Below are 17,831 nucleotides of genomic sequence, written 5' to 3' on the forward strand. Positions count from 1 at the left end.
ACAGAGAAAAAGGAAATAACTTTTAAAATTCTGACTTATTTGATTAAAATGGAGTCTATGGGACATGGGCTTTCCGTAATTCGGAGCTTTCTGGATAACGGGTTTCCGGATAAGGGATCCTATACCTGTACATAAGCTATGCTTGCACAAGAATTTGTAATTTATGACCTGTCGTAGATAAGTAGCGATGCATTTACCCAAGTAACTGGCAGGCGAAGACCGCAAAATGAAACCAGTGTCTACAAATATTAATTGCTGACACTGTGGCTGCTGTAGAATAAGAACTCTGCATGGGAAAATATGTCTTTTTTGTCCAGGGCTAGACTGGAAGTAAAGAGTAGCCCTAGCAAAAAAATCAAAGCAGCCCACATATAAATGCTCAATGGTCTTCAAATGGCTCTTCAACTTATATATATTGCCACAGATATATTGGGTTAAAACTGCAATATATCATGTTATAATAATAATAGCATGACCATTTGTAAAGATGCTTTAAATTCTACAACACTCATGTAGTTACATGTAGGGATGCTGTCACGATCTCCCTGAGGTGACGCTGTGAGTACCAGGAAGTTGGGAGCCTGAAGACTGGGTAACCTGGAGTGTAACCATATACCACAGAACTGGTGTCAGAGGCCATGATGATTAGTGAAAGGAACTTTAATGAACGTATATCTAGTATAAATAAATCTAAAGCAACTGGACTTGTTAAGTAATCATTGAAGACGTTTCACTACTCATCCGAGCAGCTTCTTTAGTTCAACTGGCTGGTATGGGAAGTCCTCAGCATATATACTCTTCCACTAATCCAATCACAATGACACTTTGTAACTCTTCAGAAAGGTGACATCTGAAACTCACAGAGGTGTGAATGCTGTGGAGTTACTTTGAAAGGATTACCAAAGTATCATGCAACTCTTCAAAACAATTGTTACTTGAATGTATGCATGTATGTATGTAGCAGACATACGTAGTGAAGTGAACGTGGTGAAGTGAACGTAGTGAAGTAAGTAACAGTGCACACTATGGATACACACACACTTGAATAGTTGAAACAGCTGCCAAAGACGTAATCCAATTCAGGCCAAAGGTCAGGGCTAGCAGCAATCAAGCGAAGTGGAGGACAGGCCAAGGTCAGAACCGGGCATCAAACTGTTCAGTGGACCCCTGGTGTTCAAATTTAGGGTGTTTTATCTTGGTACATAACACTATGTGGAAGATAAGATGCTGCAAAGCGGAAGCTTTGAGGGGATTTTTGGAAATGTCATCAAAATTGCTGCATTTAGAAAAGCTGTGTGGCTTGGTACTTTGGAGTAGAAAGACATGGGTACCCATTTTAGATTCGGGGGAATGTGTACTTTCCAAAAATATATGACTTTCTGGGGTGAGTGTACTTTTTACTAGCTTTATCCCACATATAATGATGTAAATGTGTTGATTTTGCTGGAGCTGAAATGACAGAAATGATAGATCATATGGGGGTATGTTCACTTTGGGGCCCCTACATGCCACATACTTGGGTAAACCTATACATATTGGGCATTAAACTGTTCAGTGGATCCCTGGCATTCAAATTCAGGGTGTTTTATCTTTGTACCTAATGCTATGTGGGAGATAAGATGCTGCAAAGTGGAAGCTTTGAGGGAATTTTTGAAAATGTCATCAAAATTGCTACATTTAGAAAAGCTTTGCGGCTTGGTACTTTGGAGTAGAAAGACACGGGTACCCATTTTAGATTCGGGGGAATGTGTACTTTCCAAAAATATATGACTTTCTGGGGTGAGCGTACTTTTTACTAGCTTTATCCCACATACAATGATGTAAATGTGTTGATTTTGCTGGAGCTGAAATGACAGAAATGACAGATCATATGGGGGTATGTTCACATTGGGGCCCCTACATGCCACATACTTAGGTAAACCTATACATATTGGGCATCAAACTGTTCAGTGGACCCTGGCGTTCATATTTAGGGTGTTTTATTTGGTTACTTTATGACCTGTAGGAGATAAGATACTATAGACTGGAAGCTTTGAAGTGATTTTTTTTAAAATTTCACAAATTTTGATAAAAACCAATAAATTTAGGAAAGTATTGCGACTTGATAGTTTGGAGTAGACAGACAGTTGTGCCTATTCTGGATTCCCCGGAATCTGTTCTTTCCAAAATTTTCTGGGATAAACCTTCTGATAGTGGATTTTTTCGCCTTGAAATCTAAAGTATGCAGCTTTCTGAAGCAGTGCTTTGGAAATTTGGTAGTGTACTGCTGGGAGTTTTTGACCTATACAAGAGAGAAATCTTCATAAAACTATATATATTTGGTATTGGCACGTTCAGGAGACATGGGACTTTCCAAATCAGTTGTATTTTTGTGCATAAAATAATTTTTGTTTCTGGTATGTGTGTTTATATTATGGAAAATGTGATTTTTTAAAATTTTTTTAGACATTTAGAGGCCTACAGTGGTGTGAAAAACTATTTGCCCCCTTCCTGATTTCTTATTCTTTTGCATGTTTGTCACACTTAAATGTTTCTGCTCATCAAAAACCGTTAACTATTAGTCAAAGATAACATAATTGAACACAAAATGCAGTTTTTAAATGAAGGTTTACGTTATTAAGGGAGAAAAAAAACTCCAAATCTACATGGCCCTGTGTGAAAAAGTGATTGCCCCCCTTGTTAAAAAATAACTTAACTGTGGTTTATCACACCTGAGTTCAATTTCTGTAGTCACCCCCAGGCCTGTTTACTGCCACACCTGTTTCAATCAATAAAATCACTTAAATAGGAGCTACCTGACACAGAGAAGTAGACCAAAAACACCTCAAAAGCTAGACATCATGCCAAGATCCAAAGAAATTCAGGAACAAATGAGAACAAAAGTAATTGAGATCTATCAGTCTGGTAAAGGGTATAAAGCCATTTCTAAAGCTTTGGGACTCCAGCGAACCACAGTGAGAGCCGTTATCCACAAATGGCAAAAACATGGAACAGTGGTGAACCTTCCCAGGAGTGGCCGGCCGACCAAAATTACCCCAAGAGCGCAGAGACAACTCATCCGAGAGGCCACAAAAGACCCCAGGACAACATCTAAAGAACTGCAGGCTTCACTTGCCTCAATTAAGGTCAGTGTTCACGACTCCACCATAAGAAAGAGACTGGGCAAAAACGGCCTGCATGGCAGATTTCCAAGGCGCAAACCACTTTTAAGCAAAAAGAACATTATGGCTCGTCTCAATTTTGCTAAAAAACATCTCAATGATTGCCAAGACTTTTGGGAAAATACCTTGTGGAAGGTGCGTGTCCCGTTACATCTGGAGTAAAAGTAACAGCATTTCAGAAAAAGAACATCATACCAACAGTAAAATATGGTGGTGGTAGTGTGATGGTCTGGGGTTGTTTTGCTGCTTCAGGACCTGGAAGGCTTGCTGTGATGGATGGAACCATGAATTCTACTGTCTACCAAAAAATCCTGAAGGAGAATGTCCGGCCATCTGTTCGTCAACTCAAGCTGAAGCGATCTTGGGTGCTGCAGCAGGACAATGACCCAAAACACACCAGCAAATCCACCTCTGAATGGCTGAAGAAAAACAAAATGAAGACTTTGGAGTGGCCTAGTCAAAGTCCTGACCTGAATCCTATTGAGATGTTGTGGCATGACCTTAAAAAGGCGGTTCATGCTAGAAAACCCTCAAATAAAGCTGAATTACAACAATTCTGCAATGATGAGTGGGCCAAAATTCCTCCAGAGCGCTGTAAAAGACTCGTTGCAAGTTATCGCAAACGCTTGATTGCAGTTATTGCTGCTAAGGGTGGCCCAACCAGTTATTAGGTTCTTTTTCACACAGGGCCATGTAGGTTTGGATTTTTTTTCTCCCTAAATAATAAAAACCCTCATTTAAAAACTGCATTTTGTGTTTACTTGTGTTATCTTTGACTAATAGTTAAATGTGTTTGATGATCAGAAACATTTTGTGTGACAAACATGCAAAAGAATAAGAAATCAGGAAGGGGGCAAATAGTTTTTAACACCACTGTATATCATGTTACAGAATTGAAGTTACACCAAAATTCTACCATATTTTGAAAGCTTAGGTTGTTCTGAAAAAAACAATATATTGTTTTCCTGGGTAAACTAAAAGTCCCCCCGAGGAAAGGCCCCTAAAGTGAAACATGTGCAAAATGTTCAAAAACTGTCTGGCAGTAGAAGTTCCGCTTTGACCAAAACGGCTGGTAGTGAAAGGGTTAAAAGATGCATTAGGCTCTCTCTCTCAAAATAACGGTGTCCTGCACAATATCTGTCGCTCTACATGATGAAGGATTTGTGTTTGTCTTGATTATTTTAATAGCTGGTAGCCCAAATACATCTTCTAGGCATGGAGATCCCCCAAAAGATGTATTAGGCTTAACTGTCAACAGAGAATGAAGAGAGACAGCTTAGGAATAATGAAGAGTAACTTGATTATATCAGAAACAGTACAGAAATTTTAATTGATAATAACGTTTCTTATTTCCATAAGATCAAGTACATATTAACCACGAGTGCTTTAATAAATAAATCCCTTGCACCTTATCTCTTACTAAACAATAGCAGTCTTTGGAGTCTTTTGGAGTTATGGAAAAAATAATGTATTGTTAGACAAGAACATGCTGGTTTGCTGCTTTTATTCACACTTTATGCTTAGAACACAATAGTATATGGGACCATGTTTTTAGTTCTGCAATCAAAAACCAACCACAGGCTACTTAAACAATCTAAATAAAAAAAATTCAAGAGATATCAAGTCTTTAGGATGAACAAACTGATAACCATGAATACATTCTTAGACTACTGCTGTCTGTCATTCCCTTTGAAAACTGCTGAATTGCTTTTGCCATAGTTTCCAGTAGCTGCCCTTCTGTGCCATTAGCTGTTCATGTGTCCCCTCCTCTGTGATACACCCTCCTTCAAGTACTAGGATATGATCAGCTCTCTGCACAGTGTTCATTCGGTGGGAGATAAGTAGAACCGTCCTCTCTGCAAGTTGATCATAGATGGCATTTTGCACCTGATTATAGAAGGCAAAATTTTGGATGATGAAAGAGATGCATACAGTTGGTACAGGACTGTAGCTAATTTAAGTGCGGAATTCCACAGCCAACAGTGTATAAGACTGGTGAAACAAAATACACTTACTTGCATTTTAGTAGATGCACATTCAAACACCCCTGTGTAGAAGCCCTAATGGTGACCATACTAGCACTGATACAATCATACTGTTGTCATTACTTGTTTGGTGGGCCAGTGATACTAACAGGTAACTATGTACTGTGAATATTTGTCCAATGGACATATGCACGCATGGGTTCGAATCCTATCCTCGTCACCAACTGAAAGGTCAAAGGTCACCTCCAAGGAACAACAGAACAAGAGATTTTGCAGTGCTCAATCAGAAAAGGAAATGTATTGATTTGGTGCACCAAGCATAGAATAAGCAGTACAGCATTCATCAGCTTCTCACAAATTTGTGTATAAGAAGTAAAGCAAAAATCAGCTCTAACATTGTCAGTCAGGCAGGTTTAAAAATGTAATCTGCTAATGCACCATGTCACCAATGCATGGTGCATCCAGTGAAGCCCGAGCATCGTTTCACTACCCGATGTTTTGATTGTTAAAAAAAAGGCTGCTATAAACTTGCGGGTCCCATATGGTATCCAAACAATTGTCCAACAGGCAGATACCATGCAGGATCGTCCAGTGTATAGAACAGATAAAAATGTACTTTAATTATAACCACTGCACTCCCCCAAAACAGCCCCATTTTCCTAATCAGTGGTATCAGTGAATACTTCTCTACCTGTTTACAAAAGTAGCACAGCAAGTTGACAATGAACATTCACAGGGAAACCACTCTAGGCCTGGCTTCAACTGCGCATGTTTAGCATTGGGAATTACTTCCAAAAGAAAATTCAGCCAACCCTGGTGCACTACTTTGCTATTTTGGGAACAGGTAGGGCAAATGGGACTGTTTTAGGGAAGCACAGCAGTGCAGCTTGGGAGGGTGGCCACTCCATTGTAACTTGTACACGGGTTTAATTCTCCTTTAAGTGTTTTAACAGATTTATGCAACTAAGAAGCTCTGTCTATGAATACTTGTAGTACTAAACAGAATATCTGTATCTTTCTGATACAGGAGATGATCTTTGGACTTATGTTAACCCAGCTAAGCTACAAGTGTTGTTTAAAAGATGTCATACCTTACTATAAGTCATACTGGATTCAGGCTGAGAAGTAATGAACTTATTACAAGTTTATTAAATAATTAAGCTGTTATACACTTATTTTGTTGCATGGGCATTATGGGTATAATTATTACAACAAACGTGAATATAGGGCAAAAATAATGTCTGATATGATTCATTTATCGTTGGGGCTCAATCATATATTGACTGGTATCGACATACCCCTCCCCCTATATATTATTTAAACATTGGCTGAACCACCACACTGATAGCCACTAAAATACTTAATAATTTGACTCCCACAAGGTTGCTGTCACATGGTGTGCCTTAATCACTGTTGCACTCTTTTAGCCTTCAGGTACCACAAACATCTTTCTTATTTCTGAAATAAAGCGAAAGGGGCTGTTAGCAATCAAGGGGGTTCAGTTCATCCTGGCTTTTGGTGAGGAATGGGACTATCAACACACTCTGTATGCCATCAGCCAAGTTAATTACATCAGAGGAGAACTAAAGCTTTCACAAAGCCCCTACCATACTTTGTAACTGAATTTTGAAAAGCAATCACTTTAAGCAAACCTTCCATTCTTTTCCTAAAGCCTACATTCACAGTTTGTGGTGATCTTTATTCAGAAGCAAGCTGACATCTGCTATGTGCCTGATACCCTGTAATCATTGTTGCCCATCAGCTACCTGCTTTCTTCCCACTCATTCAAAACTTATGCTGAGGTAATGAGCTTTGGTGCCCTCAGAAGTGACTTTGGGTGTGTCTAGATCAGTGATCCCCAACCAGTGGCTCATGAGCAACATGTTGCTCCTCAACCCCTTGGATGTTGCTCCCAGTGGCCTCAAAGCAGGGGCTTATTTTTGAATTTCTGGTTAGGAGGCAAGTTTCGGTTGCATAAAAACCCAGTGTAATTGCCAAACAGAGCTTTTCATAGGCTGCCAGTCAACATAGGGGCTATCAAACAGCCAATTATAGCTCTTATTGGCACCTCCAGGAACTTTTTTTATGCTTGTGTTGCTCCCCCAAATTTTTCCATTTGAATGTGGCTCACAGGTATAAAAGGTTGGGGATCCCTGGTCTAGATGATGCACCCAAAAGTTATCAAAAGCTAGGAAAACTGGTAATGTGGAAATGTACATATGCTAAGGTTTGCCTGGCACAATGCGACAAGCAGAATCCTAGCAGAGGATAAAGAAGAGAGTTTATGGGTAACACCACATTCAGAACTCCATGGACTTTGTCAAAAAAGTGAAGGAGTTAAAGCTGGAGATCGATGATACAATGGTGTCCTATGACGTAACATCTCTGTTCACATGCATACCCACTGCCGAGGCAATTGATACAGTGAGGAAACGGCTGAAACAAGACACCACCCTCAGCAGCAGAACAAAGCTGACCCCAGAACAAGTTTGTTCCTTACTGGACCTATGTCTCAATACCACTTACTTCAAGCACAAGGACGTTTTCTATAGACAAAAACATGGCTGTGCCATGGGTTCGCCTGTGTCTCCAATTGTAGCGAACCTTTACATGGAAGAAGTGGAAAAGAAAGCCCTGGACACCTTCAAGGGAACAACACCAAGTCATTGGTTCAGATATGTGGATGACACCTGGGTCAAAATTAAAGAACGCGAGGTTCCAGCCTTCACCAAACACATAAACTCGGTGGACAAAAACATCACGTTCACAAGGGAAGATGTGAAAGACAGCAAACTGGCTTTTTTGGACTGTGCTATAGTTATCAAAGAGGGGAGGGACCTGGATATTGAAGTATACAGGAAACCCACCTACACAGACCAGTACTTGCTGTTTGATTCCCACCACCCTTTGGAACATAAACTGGGTGTAATTAGGACTCTACATCATCGGGCTGAAACTGTGGCATCCAATGCAGAGGCCAAGGAGAAAGAATATAAACATCTAAAAGGAGCTCTGAAAACTTGTGGGTACCCAGACTGGGCCTTCATCAAAACCAAATCAAAGACCAACAGAAAGACCAGACCTACAAACAGAAGGGAGGAACACAGCAGGCGAAACAACATAGTCATTCCATATGTTGCTGGAACATCAGAAAAACTTAGGAGAATTTTCAACAAACATCGCATTCCTGTGTTTTTCAAACCCAGCAACACCCTGAGACAGAAGCTGGTGCACCCGAAAGACCCAACACCCAAGCACATGAAAAGTAATGTGGTCTATGCTGTCCAGTGTAGTGAAGAGTGCTCTGACTTATACATTGGGGAGACAAAACAACCTCTCTGTAAGAGAATGGCCCAACATAGGCGGGTGAACTCCTCAGGACAAGACTCAGCAGTCTATCTACACCTCAAAGAAAAAGGTCACTCTTTTGAGGACAGTAACGTGCATATTTTGGACCGAGAGGACAGATGGTTTGAAAGAGGTGTGAAAGAGGCCATTTATGCCAACCTGGAAAAACCATCCCTGAACAGAGGAGGGGGCCTGAGACACCGCTTGTCACCAACATACAATGGCGCGTTGACATCCTTACCCCGGCAGTTTCACAACAGTTCACACTTCCAGTCATGTACTTTGAAGGATTAACACCTTCATCAATGAGAATCTTGGTACCATTGTGATTGGATCATACCTTCTTACACCTGTCAGTTTCAGCTAACACCTAACTGAACAAGTTCAATGGAACCATTGTGATTGGATGTCTGTGACTCTACTACCATCAAGAGTTTAAATACCGGGGAATTCCCTACCAGTCATTTGAACTGAAGAAGCCACTCGGATGAGTGGTGAAACGTTTTAAAAAAAAACTCAGAAAAATCCTGTTGTTTTAGACTTAATTCTACTAGATACTGTATATCATGACCTGGATGAATGAGAATCTTCATAGACACTGTGTTCCTGCTATTAGGATATACATGTTATGATAAGAAACAGGGCTAGAATAAGGGGTAGGCATTATTGGCACAGCTGCAAGGGGTGTGCAATTAAAAAAAAGAATTTACTTCAAAGTCACTCTGCTCCCTCCTGCCCTGTGGGGGAGTGGGATAGCTGCTGCTGGCAGAAAGGTTATTGTTGTTGTTACTGCAGCCGAGGGGGGACAAGTGGGAACCAGGACAAAAGGTACTCGCACAAGTACCTCTTGGCCTGTCACTACTACATGGCTCAATGGCTGAGGGTAGTAACCCAAGCAGTATTGTGAAGGAGTTATGGAAAGCTCTCAATCTGGCTTTCTGGAAAGGTAGCTTTATCATTTAAAATGTTTTCTTGTTTAGAAACCGGCTTATAAACACAATTAAGCCTTTTATTTCACATCTAATTCTCTCACCTTCAGCTCAGACTCTACATCTAGTGAGCTAGTGGCATCATCCAGTATGAGGACCTTAGGTTTCCTCAGTAAAGCTCTTGCTAATGCTACCCGTTGCTTTTGCCCCACCGAGAGCAGGCCTCCTTTTGGCCCAACACCTGAAGAAAGAAAACATAGATCACTAAAACTAAAAATCATTACCGGAAAGACCTTTTTGAATCAAATAAAAATAGCACACAAATGGAGTGTATTATGCTACACAACCCATATACAGCATGGTTAAAGGGGTGGTTCACCTTTAATTTAACATTTAGTATAAATAGAATATAGAATGACCAATTCTAAGCAACTTTTGAATTGGTCTACAATATTATTTCTTATAGTTTTTTAATTATTTGCCTTCTTTGTCAAACTCTTTGTAGTTTTCAAATGGGGGTCACTCACCCCGGTAGCCATAAACTATTGCTCTGCGAGGCTACAGTTTAATACCATTTAAAGTTTACACAAAGGTAAGTCATCAAAGCAGCAAGACAGGTGGGGGGGTCACACAGAGGGGACGGGCCACCAGTTGGACAACCCTGATATACATTATACAATCAACTTCATGAAATTCTTTCATGTTGCTGTGGAAATTTCTTAAATGGCCCCCCAAATGTTATTTTCATTAACATAAAACATTTTAGTCTTATAGAGGAAGCAGACCACGCAATCATGGGGGACCCGCAGAGCACACAAAATTGGGGTGATTCGCAATTCTGCTTGTGTCGTGGGTGACCCTTTGCATTGAATTTTTAAAAGGGCAATAAGTTACATTCCAGGTAACTGCAAGTGAAGGTTTTTAAACATGAAGTCTCTATGTATTAAATATCAATAAATATATATGTATTTTAAATATACCTGTTTGGTAGCTATTTGCCATTTCTGAGATGAAATCATGGGCGTCTGCAGTCTTTGCTGCCTCCTGAACACTTCTGAAAGAAACGTTTCCCATACCGTATGCAATATTATCTTGCAGAGAGCAGGCAGAGAGAGTAGGCTCCTGACTAACCAGTGATACCTGGGTTTGGGAGAGTGAGCACAACATATAATGCAGCAATGTCATGTTTGAAATATACTGTAAAATATGTGCTTTCTTTGGTATTAAGAAACATAAATCAAATGCTAATTCATCCTTCTGTCTTATTTTAGAGGCTATTATGTAGAACTGTTCGAGAACCATTGAAAAAATATGAATAAAATTAAACCACTTTGGAATGTTTTAGAAAACAATGGGAATAAGGAGTTAAGGCTCAGCAGCTGGGGTTGTAGCAATGTAATAAAAACCTAAATAACTGCCATTATATTGTCCAAAAGTTAAGTTCTAGCTGCAGAACATGCATAGTTACACACAATTATAGTAAAATATAATAGTTGGGAACCTCATAGGCAACCAGACATGTATTTCAAGCAGAAACACTGAAAGAATATAATATATAGCACATATGGCACTGTGTAATAAAAACATAACTTTTATTACAACCATTTAAAATTACCAACTCATTGACAAAATATTTTGTGCCTCGACGAAGACCCACACTTTTTTTGAGGGCTCAAAACGGTTGGGTATTATGTAAATAAATATTTGAATTTAATTATTATTGTAATTGCCTTGCTTTGCTCTTATATATCTGTTATTTTGGAAACCTTACACAGAAGACCCCTGCAGACATTTCTGTTTTTATTTATTAGAGATGTGCATCTCTGTTCTTTTTGTCCACTGGTAAAGCTTACCTTTTTGCGATAGTACTGATTGTCGTACTGGGATAGTGGTTTGCCATCCAGAAGAATTGCCCCTTTTTGTGGCTCATAAAACCTCATCAGTAGTTGTACCACAGTGGATTTGCCAGCATCACAGGGACCCACCAGTGCAGTTACTTTACCTGGGGGCAGTTCAAAGGAAACATCCTGTGGGTACACAGAGAGTGTACTGTATAAAGTGACTGCAATGCAGCACAAGATGTTATTTGGTGCATTATAAAGGTATATTTCTGTTATGTATCAAGCGGTTACTTTTTAAAGTTTAATTGAGAACAAAACAGATACAGACAGTTTGTGGCCAGATTGTTGCAAGTTGTTTGGTATAACATAGTGGTTAGAATATAAAATAAAAATGTAAAAAATAACCAGAACTACAGCTACTACTACCTTCACTACTACTACTAATAATAAAAATAAATAATCCTGTATTATGATTCCTGTTCTAATAACCAGTGAGGTTTGTATTTTCAGGCTGGATACTTTTGTACCATGGGCTACCTCTACATATTCCTGAGGCTATAAGTTGTAAGGAACTCATGTCTCATACATTTGCATAAATAAATAGGCGTTGTTTGTGTAGGTGTGTGTAAAATGGAACCAACCATCCCACTCGTGTTATTAGGAAAAAATGTGCCCTACATTTCATATTACCTGCAGAGCTGTCATATCAGGACGTGTGGGAAAAGAAAAAGTGACATTCTTGAATTGGATTACACCCTTAAGATCAGGTGGAGCAAGTGTTCCTGCGGATGGCAATTTTGGGATACGATCCATGTATTCAAAAATCTTCTCTGAAGAGCCCACTGCTTTCCTGACATCTGGATACATTCGGAGCAGAACCTTGTATAAACAGAGTTTGATTTTTTGAGAAACCAGTAAAGTTTTAGGTCACAGTATCCAACAATGGCCCAGATTCAGTTTGATGATAAAAGTTTCCCACTGAAGCAATTCAGTGGGAAAACTTATCTCACTGTTTATTATATGAAAACTCTATTGAAGTCTATGGGAAAAACTGAAACTGAATTAGAACATAATTTTTCTTCCCAAACTGAATCCTACCCATTTTTAAGTGATAAACCATTAAATAACATTCTCTCACTGATCTGAATCTGGCCCAGTGTTTCAGAACAACAAGTTTATGTAAACCTGTCACGTGATATACATAAATGTAATAACTTAAAACTTTAAACTACATGTTCCCTGAAAGCTGGATATCTGTGGTCACAGGTGTGTCTAGCCATGTGATATTATATGAAGGGATGAATACATTGGGATAACGTAAGAGAAAATGTTTACCTATGTCTTAAAACCTATGAGAACCAATCAGATTTGTTTTTTCAAACATGTGGCCTGTAAGTGCTACCTGTTGTTATGGGGTAGTAGACAGTACCAAACGTTGCACCTTTGAGTACATTATCCACATTTTGCCATGAAAAAGGAGTTTAGAACAGTTGTTCTGAAAGTAGACTTTATCCAGAAAAAGTCCAAGATTTACAATAATTCACAGCAGAAGATGAATTACATTAGTGCAGGGATCCCCAACCTTTTATCTCCGTCTTTTAATGCAAAAAGTTTTGGAGAGCAACACAAGCATGAAAAAAGTTCCTGGAGGTGCCAATAAGAGATATAATTTGCTATTTGATAGCCCCTATGTGGATAAGAAGCCTACAGAAGGCTCTGTTTGGTAATTACACTGCATTTTTATGCAACCAAAAGGTGTCTCCTAACCAGAAATTTAAAAATAAGCACCTGCTTTGAGGCCACTGGGAGCAACATCCAAGGGGGTTGATGAGCAACATGCTGCTCATGAGCCACAGGTTGGGGATCAGCGTTACAGGACTGATGGCTAGTGATGAGCGAATCTAACGAAACACGGAAATTTGCCGTGAATACGTCAAAAAAAAATTTGTGCATTACTACTGATGGCCAATACCTATTGTGGATTATCCTCCTTTGCATTAAATGAGCCAATAAAAGATGAATTTATAACAAACTATAAAAGGCTGTATGGAAAGGAGCATATTAAGAAAACTCTAGAATGCCCAATTTATCAAAAGCAACGAGTCGGGGGAGGAGGATGAAAATGTTTGCAGAGACTAACAATAGATGGCTTTACATTAGAAATATCACTGTATGTAAATATAGAACAACTGGTGTCATATTGGGGAGGCTTAGCTTATTCTCCCCCTATAGTGTAATGTTTGCATAAATAAGCACACTGGTAAACTTGAACAGTGAGACATTCTTACCTCCACAGCTGAAGAGAACTGCAGTTCATACAAGACAAACGACACCAGGTCACCACCACTGACCTTTCCATTTGTAACCAAACGTCCACCATAGTACAAGATGCCAACCTTAAGTGCTAGTCCAGAGAACTAAGTGTAAAGTAGAAGAGATGCATTACACAATTTCACACTAGCAGCAGGAGTAACTCTAATATTCATTTATGATAGCCCAAAACTTGTAAATGTATCCCTATAAACAGTGCTTAGTGATGTTATCAGTTATTATATTCAAAACTACCTGTGCAGACAGGACTGTGCCCTTATTGGTGTGCAATTCATCCAGTCATGGGCCACTGTGTCATAGCCCCACTGCCTTATGTCACTGTCCCACCCACAAAACACCACCATCCCATCCTGACATCACCCGCTTCACCCATAAACTTCATAATTGAGTTCCCAAAGTGAAGATAGTTTATATCATTGTATTTTATAGTGGTTGGTGCATTGTTCCTTTCTAGGGATGCACCGAATCCAGGATTCAGTTCTGTATTAGGCCAGGATTCGTCCTTTTTTGGCAGGGTTCGGTTTCCACGGTCCTGGGCGAACCGAATCAGCATAAATCAGCATATGCTAATTAGCATTTGGAAGGTTTAAAGGGGGGGGGGAATTTTCAGCGCGTGCTGATTTTTAACCCTTCACAATCCTAATTACCTGATGCTAACTCGGATTCGGTTCGGTATTTGGTCGAATCCGTCGGGGTGGATTCGGGGGTTCGTCTGAACCCAAAAAAGTGGGTTTGGTGCATCCCTATTCCTTTCATATCCTTTTAGGGATGGTAGAAAAAAGGAACTCAATATATAATGAACTCTCAGTACCACAAAGGCTATATTACTACAACAAAACCTTTTGTTTTTATTTTTTTTAGTGCATTGTATTTTCACACATACTCACATTGTTGGCCACCATAGATATTGCATAATATAAAGCCTCCATTTTGTTTAGTTGGTATGTTTCTTGCAGTTTTGACTCATATCGTTGACATTCTCCTTCCTCATTAGCAAAGCTTTTCACAGTTTTCATATTGGAAAATGTTTCCAAGGCCACCTGGTTAGCATTGGAGAGGGACTGTTGGACCTGCACAGCCAAATTCTGTTCGGAAAGCATATAATGATTAATTTGTAAGAGCATTATTGTTTTTAGAAAAATTGCAAATGCCGGCTGGTCTGGGTGCTGATGAAGCTGCCCTTGTACATATAACAGTAAAGCATCTTATTGTTTACAGTGGCTTGCAAAAGTATTCGGCCCCCTTGAACTTTTCCACATTTTGTCACATTACAGCCACAAACATGAATCAATTTTATTGGAATTCCACGTGAAAGACCAATACAAAGTGGTGTACAAGTGAGAAGTGGAACGAAAATCATACATGATTCCAAACATTTTTTACAAATAAATAACTGCAAAGTGGGGTGTGCGTAATTATTCAGCCCCCTTTGGTCTGAGTGCAGTCAGTTGCCCATAGACATTGCCTGATGAGTGCTAATGACTAAATAGAGTGCACCTGTGTGTAATCTAATGTCAGTACAAATACAGCTGCTCTGTGACGGCCTCAGAGGTTGTCTAAGAGAATATTGGGAGCAACAACTCCATGAAGTCCAAAGAACACACCAGACAGGTCAGGGATAAAGTTATTGAGAAATTTAAAGCAGGCTTAGGCTACAAAAAGATTTCCAAAGCCTTGAACATCCCACAGAGCACTGTTCAAGCGATCATTCAGAAATGGAAGGAGTATGGCACAACTGTAAACCTACCAAGACAAGGCCGTCCACCTAAACTCACAGGCCGAACAAGGAGAGCGCTGATCAGAAATGCAGCCAAGAGGCCCATGGTGACTCTGGACGAGCTGCAGAGATCTACAGCTCAGGTGGGGGAATCTGTCCATAAGACAACTATTAGTCGTGCACTGCACAAAGTTGGCCTTTATGGAAGAGTGGCAAGAAGAAAGCCATTGTTAACAGAAAACCGTAAGAAGTCCTGTTTGCAGTTTGCCACAAGCCATGTGGGGGACACAGCAAACATGTGGAAGAAGGTGCTCTGGTCAGATGAGACCAAAATGGAACTTTTTGGCCAAAATGCAAAACGCTATGTGTGGCGGAAAACTAACACTGCACATCACTCTGAACACACCATCCCCACTGTCACATATGGTGGTGGCAGCATCATGCTCTGGGGGTGCTTCTCTTCAGCAGGGACAGGGAAGCTGGTCAGAGTTGATGGGAAGATGGATGGAGCCAAATACAGGGCAATCTTGGAAGAAAACCTCTTGGAGTCTGCAAAAGACTTGAGACTGGGGCGGAGGTTCACCTTCCAGCAGGACAACGACCCTAAACATAAAGCCAGGGCAACAATGGAATGGTTTAAAACAAAACATATCCATGTGTTAGAATGGCCCAGTCCAGATCTAAATCCAATCGAGAATCTGTGGCAAGATCTGAAAACTGCTGTTCACCAACGCTGTCCATCTAATCTGACTGAGCTGGAGCTGTTTTGCAAAGAAGAATGGGCAAGGATTTCAGTCTGTAGATGTGCAAAGCTGGTAGAGACATACCCTAAAAGACTGGCAGCTGGAATTGCAGCAAAAGGTGGTTCTACAAAGTATTGACTCAGGGGGCTAAATAATAACGCACACCCCACTTTGCAGTTATTTATTTGTAAAAAATGTTTGGAATCATGTATGATTTTAGTTCCACTTCTCACATGTACACCACTTTGTATTGGTCTTTCACGTGGAATTCCAATAAAATTGATTCATGTTTGTGGCTGTAATGTGACAAAATGTGGAAAAGTTCAAGAGGGCCGAATTCTTTTGCAAGCCACTGTATATCTACATATGCACAGCACTTCAGGCTCTTTTGCATTTGGGTTTTGTGCTGCCACCAGCAGGCTTAGATCCGCTGCCAGTCAAATCAAACCGTGACACATTAATTACAGCAATATTACAGACCTCTGCACAGGTAACTGTGTGTGTCTCTGTCAAAAGATTTGTTGTGTCTGTTTTTCTGTCCAGAGACGCAGCTCTCTCCTCTCTCCTGCTCTCCCCTCCCTCAAGAATGCTAAGAACTCACTCCCCCCCCTTAGGAATGTGGATCTAAGACAATCAGCAGGAAGCTTCCTCCTAGTCTTACAAACTGAGCATGTACACTGTCTTGCTCTTGGTGCAGGAGTGAGGCATTATGGGAACTTTCTTTACACAGCTCAGCGTTTTTTCTTCTCGTTTGGCTTCTGATCATCTGAATGGAAGAAATATGGGGAGACTTAAGGGCACTATTGAGAGAACTGAAGGTATGCCTGCAGCTTGAGATTAACTCTTTATTAGCCTTTCCTTCTCCTTTAAATTCCTGATGGATTTTTGTTTTGCCCTGACATGGTTGATCTGCCTTCTGAGTGGTCTCTTTTAGATTTGTGGTTTCCAGTTTGGAAACAAAGTAAAAAGAAAAATAAAATTCCAGTGAATGATAATTATATCCCTGCCTGAAACCAGTCCATGTATTCTAAGGCTGATGTCCCATGGATAGATTTAGTTGCCCGCTGTAGCAGAGATCTATCTTTCCAAAGAAAGAAACTTTGTGCGACTTAAGAAAATCGAAGCGATGTGTAGGCCTTTCCACCAGCAATTTGTGTTGTTGCCGGTGGAAAGTCATTTTTCGAGAGATTAGTCACCAGTGGTAGCAGAGATTTATCGGGGGTGACTAAATATCTGCATGGGACATTAGCCTAAAGAAATGCCCATATATTGTTTTCTTGCAAACATACTGTATAGAGAGTGACTACAATGTTATTGCACAAACAGTAACACAAGTTATTGTTCCTCTAACATTTATTTATACAAAAGCCAAATTTTAATTTCATAGGAATGTTCCAGTGGATGCCCTAAAGTTATTGTTTAACTACAACTCCCACATCACCTGCCAGCTCACTTGACATGTATGTTTCAAATTGCTGGGCCTTTGTGCTTAATAACTTGATTGCTGCTGCTCAGAAAAGCAAGTTTTTTCAGATAAGAAAGATGGGCAAGTAAGGGTTACATTTTAGATGTCAGTCAAGAATGGTTGGACCACTCACACTTCGCTCCTAACACAAGCTGCCTGCGAGTACTGGGCCAAGTTAAGCAATAGAAGTCGCTGGTGGCAAGGCCTATGCATCGCTTCGACTTTCCAAAGTAACAAGAAGTTGCCTGCAGGAGGAAATTTTGTGCACCTTCGGACTCCTATTGTTGTTGGTGGAAAGCCATTTCCGAGTG

The 17,831-nt window shown here is 40.1% G+C and overlaps 1 protein-coding gene across 1 annotated transcript in view; it reads right to left on the reverse strand.

Moving 5' to 3' along the window:
• Positions 1-4,464: 4,464 nt before the first annotated feature.
• The window catches only part of tap1 (transporter 1, ATP binding cassette subfamily B member), a 39,686-nt gene continuing 26,319 nt past the window's right edge, over positions 4,465-17,831 (reverse strand). Inside the window, exons 6-12 of the mRNA XM_031891410.1 lie at positions 14,483-14,680; positions 13,553-13,681; positions 11,955-12,143; positions 11,277-11,450; positions 10,404-10,563; positions 9,528-9,664; positions 4,465-5,048 (exon numbers count right to left, since the gene is read on the reverse strand). Coding sequence (XP_031747270.1) covers positions 4,842-5,048; positions 9,528-9,664; positions 10,404-10,563; positions 11,277-11,450; positions 11,955-12,143; positions 13,553-13,681; positions 14,483-14,680 — 1,194 coding nt within the window. The 3' untranslated portion in view covers positions 4,465-4,841. The remainder of the gene's footprint in view (positions 5,049-9,527; positions 9,665-10,403; positions 10,564-11,276; positions 11,451-11,954; positions 12,144-13,552; positions 13,682-14,482; positions 14,681-17,831) is intronic.

This window comes from Xenopus tropicalis, chromosome 8, assembly GCF_000004195.4.
Source record: "Xenopus tropicalis strain Nigerian chromosome 8, UCB_Xtro_10.0, whole genome shotgun sequence".
Taxonomy (NCBI): Eukaryota; Metazoa; Chordata; class Amphibia; order Anura; family Pipidae; genus Xenopus; species Xenopus tropicalis.